Source organism: Haliotis cracherodii, unplaced genomic scaffold (assembly GCF_022045235.1).
Source record: "Haliotis cracherodii isolate W230 unplaced genomic scaffold, xgHalCrac1.p SCAF_13, whole genome shotgun sequence".
In the NCBI taxonomy this organism is placed as follows: Eukaryota; Metazoa; Mollusca; class Gastropoda; order Lepetellida; family Haliotidae; genus Haliotis; species Haliotis cracherodii.
The window spans coordinates 17,149,473-17,165,105 of NW_027266268.1; the positions used below are offsets into that span (position 1 = coordinate 17,149,473).

The 15,633-nt window shown below is 39.6% G+C and overlaps 1 protein-coding gene across 2 annotated transcripts; it reads right to left on the reverse strand.

Moving 5' to 3' along the window:
- Positions 1–3,595: 3,595 nt before the first annotated feature.
- On the reverse strand, positions 3,596–13,780 carry LOC139459683 (DBH-like monooxygenase protein 1). Of its 2 annotated transcripts, none has more exons than XM_071241302.1 (9): positions 13,672–13,780; positions 10,136–10,337; positions 9,596–9,731; positions 8,598–8,696; positions 8,292–8,474; positions 7,700–7,857; positions 7,012–7,255; positions 5,921–6,017; positions 3,596–4,517 (listed from the first exon to the last, which is right to left on the reverse strand). In XM_071241302.1, the coding sequence occupies exons 1-9, from the start codon at positions 13,677–13,679 to the stop codon at positions 3,962–3,964; spliced, it is 1,683 nt and encodes a 560-aa protein (XP_071097403.1). In that variant the 5' UTR covers positions 13,680–13,780; the 3' UTR covers positions 3,596–3,961. The 2 variants fall into 2 exon arrangements, with proteins under 2 accessions (XP_071097403.1, XP_071097404.1); XM_071241303.1 differs by having other exon boundaries at positions 10,136–10,334; positions 13,672–13,775.
- Between the last annotated feature and the right edge of the window lie 1,853 nt (positions 13,781–15,633).

The window sequence follows — 15,633 nt, forward strand, 5'->3', positions numbered from 1 at the left end:
TCTTTCAGAATATATTTATTTCTGCCACGTTTTTAATCGCAGTATATGTGTTGTTTTAAGGTTTGGCTAAATTTGTCAGCCATCGCCAACAACTGAAGGGATGATGTAAATCCTACTTGGGTCAATGCAGGTAGCAAAAGTACTGTAAGTCCCCATGGTCCCTCGTGTGGTGATCTACCTTCAGTTGTTGGCGACCTATAGCCGTTTTTTAAATTGTGTTGTTGAATGGTAATTTATTTTTACATGCTCTCAAACACGTAAATCTGTGATATTGTAGTTATAATACTTCCCTTCTTTGACAGAATTGTATAAGTTTAAATATATTTTATTAATGTCAAATTTCGACTAGTCACGAAATGGCTGAAATATTGCCGATGTGAAACCTCACTCACTCACTCACTCACTCACTCACTCACTCACTCACTCACAGGTTGTAAAGACATGCTTACTATTTTCGCATTAACGATTTTCAGGGAGCCATCCATTCATTAAATGTCCACTATTTGGCATTTTACGCCCAATGGAATCTGTATAGCAGTAATTGAGACTCCGTTGTTGACGTTTATATATATATTTACTATCACCACAAATCCTGCCCCACCCATTGATGCCGCCACCTCAAAAAGGGTGACCCTCTTTGTTTATTTGTTGTTTAACGCCGCACTCAGCAATATTCCAGCTATATGCCGTACTGAATGACTCAACTGATGGGTCACTCTTTGTAGATGACTTCAACATATCTTGTCGTGGCAAAAACATGCACACAATAGAAAGGCAACTGCAGCTTTGCCTAAATAAAATCTAAAAGTGGTTGCTTGAAAATGGTTTTAGATTTTCTAAAGCAAAGACAAATTGTATCCATTTTTGTAGAAATTATAGACCGCATAAAGACCCGGAACTACTGTTAAACGGTACCCCCATCAAGCTTGTTGAGGAGACCAAATTCTTGGGTCTTATTTTTGATCGCCACCTGACGTTTTTACCTCATATAGAGTATCTTAAAAGTAAATGCTTGAAGGCTCTGGATCTACTAAAAGTTGTTGCAAACACTAAGTGGGGTGGGGACCAGACAACCTTACTTCACCTGTAAAGATAGATCCCTTATTAGATCTAAACTAGATTATGGTTCAATTGTATATGGTGGAGCTGCTAAAAGTAATTTAGAGAAATTAGATAGCATACATCATCAAGGACTGCGGCTCTGTCTTGGAGCATTTAGAACCTCTCCTGTAGATAGTTTGTATGTAGAGGCCGATGAGCCTTCGCTTGCACAACGCCGCTTAAAATTATCACTTCAGTATGTAACTAAACTACGTACAAACCCATCAAATCCAGCTTATAACTGCATCTTTCATCCTCTCAATGAGGAACACTTTCACAACAAGCCAAAGCTTATACCGCCACTTGGCTTTTGGATCAAGCCTCACATTGCAAATGCCTGAAGTATCCCTTTCTCTCACTATTTTTTTAAAAATCTGAAACAAATCAACTAATGTATCTGCAAGAATATAATCAATTACGATCCTCATACAATACCTACAAATCCATATCTACAGATGGATCCAAGGAGGTGACACTGTTGCCAGCGCCATTGTCATTGGATCCAGGACTATATCAAACCGAATACCAGATAGCTGTTCCATTTTTACGGCTGAAGCAAACGCCATTTTCACAGCATTAGAATATATCAATAACCAATCAAAACATAAACAATTTATTATATTTTCAGACTCACTCTCTGGCCTTCAAGCTATGAAAAATATATCTTGTATACATCCGATTTTAATCAAAATTATTGAGTTATTCAACGATCTTGCTACTGGCCAATACGACACCTTTTTTTGTTGGTTACCGAGCCATGTTGGAATCATTGGGAACACAATGGCTGCTGCTGCTGCAAAAGCAGCACTCAACAAATCTATGACACCACTTCTTATCCCATACAGTGATTATAAGCCTGTTATTAGATGTTACATCAGGGATCTCATGCAGAAGAAGTGGGACACCCAAGTAGGTATCAATTAATTACATGAAATTAAACCAACTATTGGCTACACCTACTTGGGCTGTCAGTCCAGATTTGTAGAGGTCATTATGCGACGATGTCGTATTGGCCACAGCAGATATACACACGAATATTTATTGAAAGGTGAAGATCCTCCATTCTGCATCCCAACTGATGAAAGAATCACGGTCAAGCATGTCCTGCTTGACTGCGTTGATTTTTCCATCACAAGGGATAAGTATTTCAAAGTCAAATCAGTGCTCTTTTAATCATCGGTTTTTTAAAAGAAATAGAATTAATAGATACATTTTGATCATAATATGTATAGTATATAATTTGGTAGAATGAATTTATAACTGAGATTGTTAGAGGCTGTATCTTCACAGGGGGTTGAAGTATTGTAAAACAATTGCCCCCCTGTGAGGGTATGTAAGTCCGGTATCACTCAAAGTATTTTTTTCATTTCTCTGTGATTTTAATCGTAGTATTTTTGTTGTTTTAACTGTTTGGATAATATTTCTGACCATCGCCAGCAGCCAGAGGGATGGTGGAAATCCTGCTGGGGTACCATGACAGAAGCAGAAGTACCGTTAGTCCCCATGGTCCCTAGTAGGTGGCCTAACTTTGGCTGCTGGTGATCTATAGCTCATTTTTATATTGTATCAAGACATATAGTGATTACTTTTTTATGATAACTTTCTAGTTTTAACGATTTATCTGTGATATTCTAGTTATTCTACTGTCCATTGATAACAGTTTTTTTGTTGATTAATAATATATAATAACATCTCGTCACGATATGGCTGAAATATTGCCGATGTGACGTAAAGTTTAACTCACTCACTGTTGCCTATCACATAGGTCATTCAACATTGTGACAAGCATTCAGCAAACAAAATGGTTCGCTTCAACTGCGACAATAAACCAGTGGTCGCAAAAATCAACAAACCATCTCGATATAGCTCCTAGCATGATGAGTCTACTCCGCACCCTAATCCTGCATTGCCTCGGATACAACATTTTGACAAAGTATGTTTGTGCTCAGTAACAAGCCAACTTACTCTCTATATACTACTCGCGCTAGGGTTACCTACATTTCAGATTTCGCGCTGGGGGTCACATACGTCACCCCTTTGTTTCCCTATCCAGCTGTTTCCAACCCCCTATCCCTTACAATTAAGTTTCCTTTTCACCATAGCTCATCGCTACCCCAAGGAAAACCCCTCTCTCTGTCCTGCTGATAACCTTGACATGTTCCTCATCTGGTTTTGAAGAGCATAGACGTTTCGGGATCCAACAACTTGTTTTTTGTACCCTTCATGGATTTTCATCTTGTTCTTTGACCATAAATTTGTTTTATACAAAATCGTTTTGTTCAAAATTCGAGGAAAAAATACACGAGTATGTTTTCAAACTGAAGTCAGTTTCCTTCAGCCAAGGTAATACAACTATCCAGCATCTAACAAAGTACATTTTGTATACAAAGTAGATTTGACAGAGGAAATATCAAACGCTTGCTGAGTCATTCATTAAAGTGTGCATAAGTAGTGCATAATATATACGGGAGGTAAAAAAATCTCGAAATATAAGTGAGCTATAATTCTTTATTTCCTGTGCATAAAAGAATTAGTTTATAATATCAACAATGTGTAGCTCTATTCACACAAATTAATAACCGAAAAACAAAAACGTATTCATGAAGCGTTTTTTTTTAAATGGACTCAATTCGGACAGTGTCTCAATTCTTTGAAGTACCCCATAATACCAAGCCCACCCCATAATATCAAATGGTCGGTTCCATAACTGTAATTGTCCGAAATGTAGGACTACTGGAGAAATGAGTCATTGAAAGATAATTTCATAAGTACATGCTATTAAATACATGCTAACTATTTGAGAAAACATATTTAAAACAAAAGCATTTGTATGATTAATACGTCAGCACGTGTTTTGAATCTATGCCACGCGCATTGCCAACATGATCAACAGCAAGGAAGCTATACTGGTTCCTGTGGCACCGGAAGTTGGGAAGCCAACGTCAGTCATTTTGACATCGCACATCCTCAGCTTGGCCAGGAACGCCAGAGCGGGTACTGAATCTAGCGAGAAATGTCTGATAAAGCTTGTGGCATCTCCTCCACGCATGCATGGATGTTGCATGTAGTCCAAGACCGCCATCTTGCATTCAGGTGTGCACATGTTGGAAGCGAGAATGCAGTTGGTGTCGACTGCCTTGTAGAGTGCCTTAGACTGAGCATCGGCTTGAAATAGAAATCCCCAGATGTTGCAATTCTCCACGGTGATGCTCTCACTCCCACACATGTTGATGCTTTTCCACGACACGCAATTGCCATTCTTCAGAGCGTGCTCGGGATAATACCACAGGAACCCATAGCACATTTCATCAGATGTTGCATCGCCATAGAATACCCATTTCTTCTTGTATGTCGACTGGAATGTGCAGGTGGTCACTAAGCTATCTCCGGGAAGAATTTGAACTGGTTCGTCAAATCTGTAGTGACAAAAAGTATGAGCGTTAAAAAAATGAAGGCAATTCAGAGTATCACAAAATGATGATCGTTACATCCGAATTTTATTACACATTCTACCGCCTCTGTTGTCCAGTTGTAGCGCGTCTGCCCGGAGATCGGAAGGTTCGGGGTTCGATCTCCAGCCGCACCATACCAAAATACGTTTAAAGATGGTACTTGTTGTTACCCTGCATTATGTTGTTACCCTGTACCCTTTGGTACATTTATGTTAAACTGCGACATGGTATCTCAGTGGGCTATCACTATAAACTCGGCATTAGTCAGGACGAGTACACGCAGCAACACACACATGCACGTTGCTATAATTATGCAATAATATTGAAGGCGACGTCAAATCCCATTTCACATGACCTTGTTAAACACTGACAAAAACGTTCATCATTATTTGGTGGACTGCCTTTTCTATATATCTCGATTCAAATTCGTCATATCCTTGATGGTTATATCACTGAAAATAGTTTATCTTTGAACAGTATGTACTATCTTTATCGTTAGCCAAACGGTGCCTTCGTTAACAGAAACGATGGCAGATATACGGGAACCATTAACAATCATGATAATTTTGTTGACACTGAGTTTTGTTGTGGCTTGTGTGACGCAGGTCTCAGACGTTTGCCACTTTGGTGTAACACAAGAGCATAGAAACATTGTCTGGACAAAACCACTTTCATTCGATTGGATGATTGTGTCCAAAGGGACAAAACTCTGCACATAGGATTGCGGCGCTTTAGATGACTACATGTAGTTCCAATTAACTAATAGATAGAGAACCTAGAAAACAGTGACGGTACTTACAGTGAACGAAATATATTTCATTGTACAGGAAAATAATGTTTTTCCTAAACACATACATGAAAACAAAAGCAAACTATGTTTTCTGGCACGCACAATAAGCAAACAAACAAGCTAAAATCCAATGGCGTCTGCCTAATGCATCAATAGCCAAATAACAAATGTTATATCGCCAGCACATCGATTAGGTGTCTCACTCTGGCAGTGTGGGTTCGAATCCCGGACGGGACTCAACCCAACAAAAAAGTACATGAATCTGTACTTTACTGAGAAAGTGTTATCAAAAATATACATTTGACCACTTTCCCAATGGCATTGTGTGTTCATCAATAGCTGGTTCGTCAATATCAATATCAGACATCGGACCAGTTGACGATCGTTTATGGGCAGGTGGGAATCTGTCTCGATTGTGACATGAACAAAGGGGTGTTAGTTCTGAGCTGTTGAAAGTTCTGGTATTCATTGAAACCCAAACCATTTAGTCGCCTATCACAATCAATGCATTTGTTGCTATGGACCAATTCTAGTTCGGAATCTCCAAATATTAAGTTCGGTACTCTATATTTCTTACTGGAAGTAGCGAGGGTTGTCATAGCTGTACTCCGGTTCATTGGTCAGATAGCGGAGCCTTTGTCCATTTCGGATATGCTCTACGAATCCTGCTCTGCCTGTAACGATAAACATATACATTGACTATCAAGTGACTATTAACGCCAGTCTCCTAGTCAACACAGTTTCATACGTGTATGTGACCCACTAAACCTGCCACATTTTAGCAATACGCCAAAAACGTTAAAATTAGTCTGTTTCTTTAGCATTAATCTTTTAAATGTTGAAATGAAGCAATATTTAGTGGTATGCTCCAATTTGAGAAACAGACCCGTTTTTGAGGTTTCAGACGATTACATGATTTGCCAATATTCCAGCTTTATAACAGTATTCTGTATATAATTGACAATCCTTTTACCAGAGCTTTGTGTGCTGTTTAACGTCGCACACAACAATATTCGACCAATATTCGAGCATCGACCGACGCTATTTGGATACAATGACAGGAATCAATTAAATGATCGAGGTTGATTCGCACACTGATTTTGTTTTCACAACCAAAAAAAATGAAAAAAATGGAATATCGTTGAAAGCCCTACTCTCTCACTCACTCACTCACTCAATCACGATGTTTAAAAACATCCTTCATCTTTCATGTTGCCAATGTCTTCAATAGTTTAACAGGGAATTTTTTTCCAGGGTTGAACAATTAATGTCAAGATATTAAAGCATCGTTTTCACTGGCTATAGGTGTTTAAAACCATTGACATGCTTGACACATGGACTTCATTCAACTATATTCGAGACATTCCATTAACAGTCTAGCCTATAAGTTATTGAAGTAGATCAGAGACTTGTTCTATTTTTCCTTCCTAAGTGAGCTTTAAGGAATCAGGTTTATTTGTTGCTTAACGCCACACACATTTAGGAAGGTTTGCAAAAGGTGTGTTTTATTCACATATTGTGGTGCCTTTAAAGGACATGGTAGAGGGACACCCCCTTCAAGGGTACTTGAACTGTTCGACACAGCGAATCGCATCCACTTTGGTTTCAATTGAAGGGAGGAAAATAACGAAAACCATGTGAACCACAAGTGTGATAGGCATTACTTACCCAAATAATGCATATGGTTCAAGGCTGTTGGGACATAGATGGGCTCTGTCATCAACCTTTGAGTGCAGTCAGAAGTGCATTCCCCTCTGAAAGTGACCTCCGGTCGTCCAGGGGGTATTGCTAGATGCCACTGTCCGAGCGACATGATAGAGCCATTATTCGGTCTCAGTTTGGGAGTGTAAAAGAAGGTCATTCCTGAACTGTCCTTCCACCCACTCACTTCGTTCGGGTTGTTCCAGTGAAACTAAAGAAAAGAGAATGGAAATGAAATTAACAGTGGAAGAGAAAGTTGTTGTCAGGCGTGATGGGTTGGCATGGCTCCGCGCGTTCGGTTCCACATTCTTTCAGCACTGTCAGTTCAACAGGTTACATAGCATTTAATCCACAAGAAAATACACGGAAACTCTCTTTAATCTGGACAGAGATGAATGAACAATTTTCCGGATCGATGGAATGTGAGAATGGTCTATCCCATAGCATGTATGTAAAGGTTCCAAGCCGTGAGAATCTGATAGGTGGATTTACACTGCTGTATGATTCAAGATACACACCATAATCCTGTCGAGGGGTTCCACTTTAGAAGAGGGGCACACGAGAATTACTAATTTGTCTGGTCCAGACAGGTCCAGAATATTTGCAGCGTAAAACAAGTAACAAAATATACCAAAGAAATATTGGTCACTTGTACCTCAAGGGCAAACCGGGTAAATTTTGATTTTCCAAATGATAGTCCAAACTTGTCATTGAGACATTCTCCAGGAGACCCAACTGTCCATCCTCCTATACCAGTCGTGCATCCTCTCCCTGCACCCATGCCGCATTTGTATGGTGCGTTTGGAAGTGCCTCTGCAAAGCAGAAATATGCATATCAATGTATACACTACACCCTTTTTGAAAGAGATATCGAAATTTTAATACAATTTGTTTGCTTGCTTTTTGGTTAACGTCACACTCAGGATCAAACAACTCGGTGATTCAAATTATTATAAGCAGGGCGGTCGGGTAGCCGAGTGGTTAAAGCGTTCGCTCGTCACGCCGAACACCCGGGTTCGATTCCCCGACAGGGGTACAATGTTGGAGAATTGACACTCTGTCAACCGCGTCAACGAACCTAACGCCCATTAAAGCGGCTCTTGCGACCATTATCCTCACCCGGAATCGCCACACATTGCAAAGGGAAATCGTACAAAAGAAATGTTTCTATCTTATGTTTTTTAGTGTTTTTCACTGCGGTGAAACCGTCAACAAATTGTTGTCAACTTAAGGCTGTTGCAACGCACCTGTCGTGTCTGAGCAACCGGAGACTACGATGTGATGCATGACGTTGTCGTTGTCGATGAGAGGCTTGCTTGCAATGTAGTGGTAGTCGCGGTCAGAGGGGACGTCGAATATCATGCACATATAGGTGGTGTCCTCTGCCGGGACTTCCGTCTCAGGGAAGCGAATCGTGAAGTTAAGCACATCTGTAGCGGCAGAGATGAATAATGTAGACAAGTTAGTTTCTCTTCTTGTGTACATAGACAGGCAGGCAGACAGATGGAATAAATGCAAAGGATACTTGGTCATCAATTGATCAACGAACTTACCTGGCGAGTTGATTGCATCACATTCCAGTTCTGCCCCTTTGCACGACACCCAATCATTCTTAGTTGCGCACGCGGCGGAGCTATAGGGGTCACAAACACCTGGAATATTTAATAATCACTATTAAACCAAGGTCGTTCTCCACAAACCGAACAAACGTTGTGTAAACGTGTGCACATAGGATATAAACGATTTTGTTGCTACCGTATCAATACACCATCCGAGTCCTTAATAAAACGTCTTCAAAGTGACATCATGCCCGTTATTTACACCTGACGAATGACACTGGTGAATATAGGATGATCATAATGACTTTCAAGATGAATCACACAAAAACTCTTGTTCAGGGTCAATGTGAAAATTCACCAAAATGCCGAATTATCACATTTCATAAAAGACTTCATGAATCGTCTTATGAACCGTGAAGATCCAGGTAAGAACAGGCCCTCATCAACCCATGCTTATCGTAAGAGGCGACTCTGCTAGTAAGGGGAGACTAATGTGCTTGTTTCTTGAGGCTCGTTGACTTGGTTGATGCATGTCATCGTATCCCAATTGCGTGGATTGTGTGCTCAAGAGTCGATTATTTACAGACCACCGTCATATATATAAATATAGCTTGAATATTTCAAACAACAAAGAAACAAATCCTGTGCGTTACTGGGCTCATTATGAGGGCTAATACAGCATTCGCATCAACGATTAGCTGATCCTGGCACAGCTAAGGAACGAGTTAACTTCAAAGACGACTGCGAACATAGTTCCATGCCAATAATAACAGTCAGGTAGTTAACTATTTTACCTCTCTGTCAGCAATATACCAGCTGTATCAACAGAGGCTTGAACATCATCAGGGCCATTTATTTGATACTCAACGCTCCACGGAGCCTGACCACAGGTCCTCTGAGTCGGCTCTTACAGCAAGCATGAGTGAGTGGCACTTGGAATCACCAAGTTTATATTTAGTGGGAAGAAAATAAATCTTCTTTATGCTGCATACCTGGGTGCGTTATCTGAGTCGTCCTGGAAGGGACATTGCCACTGCCTGCAATCCACTCACAGTCTGGGTCACCCAACTCTTGACCGTTGGTCATTCCATCGCCATCAGAGTCTAACCGGCACAAGGCTTGTGTCCACTTGATACATAGAATATGAAATATTATGAACATAAATAAACTGAAAACTTGCATTTTGCGACAGATGGTCACGGGACTATGACTATTTTGTTCATTAGTTTTATAAATACAAGACACTGATCGCAAAATGTATAAGCATATTTTTACAGCTATACCTTTGTAGCAGGGCGCGGACACCCTTACTTTGTCGGTGCTGACTGGAATTAACCTCTTTGGTCATTGGAGAAGGCATTCGACCTCGGATAAAATATAAGAGCCTCCATTCGAATCCCATCACAGGATATGGAAATTTAGTATGGACACGAGACTACTATTATTTTCCTCAATTGTAATTTTTAAAATATACACCAATCGGTCGCTAGATTTAAAGAAAGACTAAACTAATACTATTATCAGTAGCATACCGTATGTCCATGGGCAGCGAAGTCTTTGCCAAAGTCGTTTCGTCTTCCACCTCCAAGAGCGTTGATGTGGCCCAGACCATGCCAGTAGAAGTTGGCTCTGCAAGGATGTGGAACCCTCTCTCCATTGGGAAGGCGTTTCCGGTATTCGCCATACCCTGACACACCGCACGTCCCAAGAAGCAGCAGGAGAATTGTCAGCCTTCTGGCAATAACATGAGTACTGTATGGTATTGGTCAAACAAGTACATAAATTGAGGACAAGCAATGTGTTTGTCAGTTAGTAAATAAAGTGAATGTTGTTATCACACTTTATTACAGATAATGACCAAATGTACTGTTGAAGCACCCACACACACATACACAAACATCACATAAAAATATGTTGTGAGTTAGTTTGGTATCGGAGTATACTTTGAACCTTATATTTGTTTATTTTAAATCTCCGGCTAAACCCTGTCAATGGTCGCCAGTGACTAAAGGGATGGTGTAAATCCTGCTGGGGTCCATGCAGGTAGCAAAGGTACTGTAAGTTCCCATGGTACCCAGTATGGTGACCTCACTTTAGTTACCGGTGATATATAGCCAAATTTTATCTAATGTAATATTATGAATTGTCATATTGTGTGGTTATGTACTAGTTTTAAACATATGTCTGTGATAATCTAGTTGTTTTACTGTCCTTCGCCGACAGAATTTTATACAGTTTACAAATATTATTAAAGTCAAATTTTGTCTCGTCACGATATGGCTCAAATATTGCCGATGTGACCTTAAATATTAACTCACTCACTCACTCACCTTATACAAAGTGCCTGTCTCTACGGCACACACCTTGAAGGGACCCACTTAATCTAATTATTGCACCGACTGGTCGACCATTACCGAGCACTCAAGCCATATAATGGAGTTGTGGAGTTCACTGACAGCATGGCACAATACCTGAGCCTTAAAGCGTTGCCAGGCTTTTACTCTTTCAACAGGACGAATAGAAGATATTGTCGCTACAAGGTTAGCCGAATTGATACTGTTCATAAGTCTCTTTGTGTATGTTAAGTTTAACTAGGTCTGTGGCAATAAAAGGTCCAACATAGTGACTCACCCGTGAACGAGTTATACCTGTGAGCCATTCACATACCTTACACCGCCATTGTGCACTGTTAATGCACCCAATTGAATCTGTTTGTTGTGCTGGTTCACAACTACAGTTTCCTAGACAGACGTTCATGCACTCAGATGATGTTTACTGAAGGTGCATGGAATACTAGACATACAAAGTCGAATAAATAGTTCATGTATGGTTTATATGAGAAGACATTAATCTAACTATTGACACCTTAAGTATTTCATCAATCGATGCTGGTAGTAATATGTGACTTAATGGAGCAGGTGATCAGATTTGGTAGATTATGTTTCAGTAACAGCTATATTACATATGTTAGATAAACATGAAATACCCGTACAAACTGCAATCGTACATAGAACATGTAACCACTTACAGGATGGCTTGTCAGCTTAAGAGGGGACTCCACATTCTGATGCCCCATTTCTTGCACCGCGTAGGATTATATGTTGTTTGTGACCGGTGCCACCAGCAGGTTGAATATGCTTACCTTTTCGCGAACACCTTGTATCATCACTAGTTGATAGTGATTCATAAACACATGCTCATGATATAGCCGGAATCGTACAATCGACTCTGCTTTTGGCAGAGATTTCTTATGAATATGGAAAGAATTGTGCCGCTTCTATCCAATGCCATCTCATAATATTGCCATCTCTTACAATATTGTATCTGCGTCCCCCTTCCATGATGAGCAAAATTGCAACCGACACAATTTGGTGAAAGGATTACTGATCGGATTTGTGATTGATCCCATCTGGGATTCAAACCCCGACCTACGGATCCTGATACCGGTACGTGTGTGGATGAATGTTGTTTTATAATACAGTCAGCAATGTCACGGTTATGTACAATATAACAGTGAGTCTTATGTCTTAGAATACTTTGCCTTCAGTTTTAACCTTGGGGCAGACAAAGAGGTATCACAGATGTGCTTATTATTAACAAGAACTTAATGTCATCTTGATTTTTCAATAGGATTATTGAGAATAAATATTTATATGTACATGTATGTAAGTACGAGCAGCATAACTTACAAGAACAACCATCTGAGAATCATCGTTGTCTTAATGAATTCTACCGGTAGAGCAGGCATCATTATAGAACCCTTTTGCCAACACTTGGCGTCATCATTTCAGTTAGCCATTCTTCTCTATGTTACCTTTTTAAGCCCTATGAAATCTTATTCAATGAATATTCGAAATATTCTGGCGGTGACATTTTGAATTCTAACACATAACTATTCATGCGAAGTGTTCACATTGCGTAAGAACGTTAATTATTGCCAGCACATATACAATACACAACTTCATTCAATTAATGACTACTTGTAACAGTGACTAAACACCATTTCAAAGTCGTGTTTTTAGTTTCCCTTTTTGTTCTTGAGGGTTGACAACTGACTCCATGACTGTAATGACATAATGTGTTGGTCATTTTCCACAAGAACGTCGCTCTCCCACGGTAGACAACAAAGCATATTCGAGGGAAAATACCGCTGCAATGGAGAATCCAGGCTAAAGAGAACTATTCACTGAATACCGCTGTCACACTATTCATAATGTTATTTGTAAAAGGGGCATACTTATAGTATAGCCACGTCACTTTGACACTTTCATTTTGTAACTTATTATAACGTATCATTGCTGTTTAAGATTTTATTAATAAATTTACGGATTAGTCACAACAAATACATATCACTCGCCAGTCAGGACTGGGGTTACTTGCTACATTTGCCAACCATTTGATATTCGGGGGCGGGCTGGGATTTTGTCTGGAGATTAGTTATCTTTCAGTTACAGCTGCAAAACCAGATATGTTTACAAATACAAATATGAGCCTGATTATTTTTGTAAGAAAAGCACCTTGCAAAATATAATTTTTGTAACACTTAAATATAATTATCAGTATTTTCGGTGCCTGAAAGGTACATTAAGCCATTCAAGAACTAATTAAAAAAATGTTTCACTATAACGACTTTCGTTTGTTCGTTTGTTTGTTGTTAAACGTCGCACTCAGAATATTCCAGCTATATGACGGCGGTCTGTAAATAATCGAGTCTGGACCAGACAATCCAGTGATGAACATCATAAAAATCGGTCCACGCAGTTGGGTTACGATGACATGCAGCAACCAAGTCAGCGAGCCTGACCACCGGATCCCGTTAGTCGCCTCTTATGACAAGCATTCGCTTCTAAAGACCAGCTCTCCCTCAGATCTACATGTGAACCATCCGACAATAATTGATGATAGAGAATAAATCCATTAGGAGCTATAACAATATACATATTATTACAGTTATACAAATCTGCCAAGATCCCGTTATATTTATAATGAGTTGATGTAACGCAACTGTATAACTCATCATATTCAGTTTGTAATAAGATCACATTCAAGTGAATGAAGCTTCACTCACCCGATCATGGCTGCGTCAGTCTAAGGAATAACACACACTAAACTTGTCTGTACCCTCAGTATACACGGATCTCGTTCTATATGCATGCAGCATTGCGAAATACATCTCGTGAGGATCACGTGATGGGAACATACATGACACAGTTCGGAAATCCCACCCCTCCTGAACTTGAAGCTTATTTACCCGTGTTTGTCAAAGTGCCATTTCAAGCGGGGATTGTCCTTTAGTGTATGGCTGAAATATATAAGTCATTGCTCAATACGGCCTTGCGAAATAGATCTCGGTACGATGTTTTAAAGGGGAAGTGTACACGCAAAAATCACTTTCTTTCTTTTTCTAAACAAAATGCAATTTTAGAATTAGTTAGTATCTGTGTTTGAAAATATACACTCATTTTTTTCACAGTGAAAGTAGGAAGCTCACAATAGTGAGAAAGTGATATGCCGTTATGAGGCCTTCGTTTTACGAGCGAAATAGGCCTGAGTTATCCCCCTTAGATTATGACGTAATTGGTGCCAATTCTACTGGGTCCCTGTCTATTCTCAACGCAAAAGATATCAAGGACCAGTTTGCGGTAAAACAACATGGTCTACGACACACAGGGTGACTCAGCATAACACAATTCTGGCTGGCATCTGAGATGCTAGAATCACAAAACTGTACCTACACCACGTGAAGCGGCTCTAACAAAGCATGATGACGTCATAATGTTTATCAATTGGCACCAATGACGTCATATTGCAAGGGGCATAAGCCATGGTGTTTTTGTTATGGAAATAGAACACTTGGTGAATGTAAAAAATATAAATCGCTTTGGTGCAAAAAATATCTTTATTAAATATGATGTTTTTATATTTTTGTCTATGACACTTCTATGTTAACACTTTTAATGTGGAAAAAGTACAAGAAAAAATGGTTCATTTCCGTGTGAACTTGCCCTTTAACCGCCGTCATATATCTGGAATATTGCTGAGTGCGGCGTATAACAAACCAACCAACCAACCATGTTTTACAATATGCTCCCCTCAAAGTGTGTTCATAACGTCTAGGTAGTACAAAGCTTTTGTGATATATATATCATATATCAATCACTGGTTCAGGACAATATCAAGTTTTGAAAAGTTTGATGTTTCCACCGCTAATACAACATTCCCTGATGATAACTGAAAGAGAAAATTACAGGGCTTTTGTTTCCAAGACAGAAGTTGGGAAATTTAATTGTATCCCAAGTTTTAATAGATAGACAACCGAGGAACCATTATCAGTTTCCTAGCTGGATATATGTACGTACATTAAACATTATTCAGTCAGTATACGTGTATTGTAAGCCCATGCACAACGTATGACAGAATACGGAGAGCCTTACTATTTTCCTATTATAGTGCAGATACGGAGTTTGATAGGATGGATGAACACCTCCTAAATAGATACGAACATTACGTCTAACAAGGGCATTCATACTAAGACAAAATTGTTATGGATGAGCAACTTCTTTATTACAATTGGGCCAGGTTTCGGTGTAGATTCTAACACCGTTATCATTTGCTTGATAATTTACAGACCGCCGTCATATAGCTGGAATATTGCTGAGTGCGGCGTAAATGATAGAGCCATTATTCGGTCTCAAGTTGGGAGTGTAAAAGAAGGTCATTCCTGAACTGTCCTTCCACCCACAATCTTCGTCCGGGTTGTTCCAGTGATATCCAGTTCCATGATATAAAAAACATATTGGTAACTGGTACCTGCAGGGAAAACAGAGTATATCTTGTTTTTTCCCCAAACTAGTCCAAAGTTGTCGTTAAGGCATTCGCCGGGAGACCGAACTGTCCATCCTCTGATACCAGCCCTGCATCCCTTATCGGCATTCATGTGGTGCGTTTGGTATTTCTTCTGCAAAACATAAATACACATGTCAATGCATAAACTACACAACTTTTGATAGGTATTCTAAACTGTTTTTAC

Bases quoted from the DNA above. Each gene is read 5' to 3' on its own strand.
- LOC139459683 (XM_071241302.1), bottom strand. The intron at 7,858-8,291 runs GTGCGTTGCAAC...TCTGCTTTGCAG, and splicing joins CGGTTGCTCAGACACGACAG to AGGCACTTCCAAACGCACCA. The intron at 7,256-7,699 runs GTACAAGTGACC...TCTTTTCTTTAG, and splicing joins TTACCCGGTTTGCCCTTGAG to TTTCACTGGAACAACCCGAA.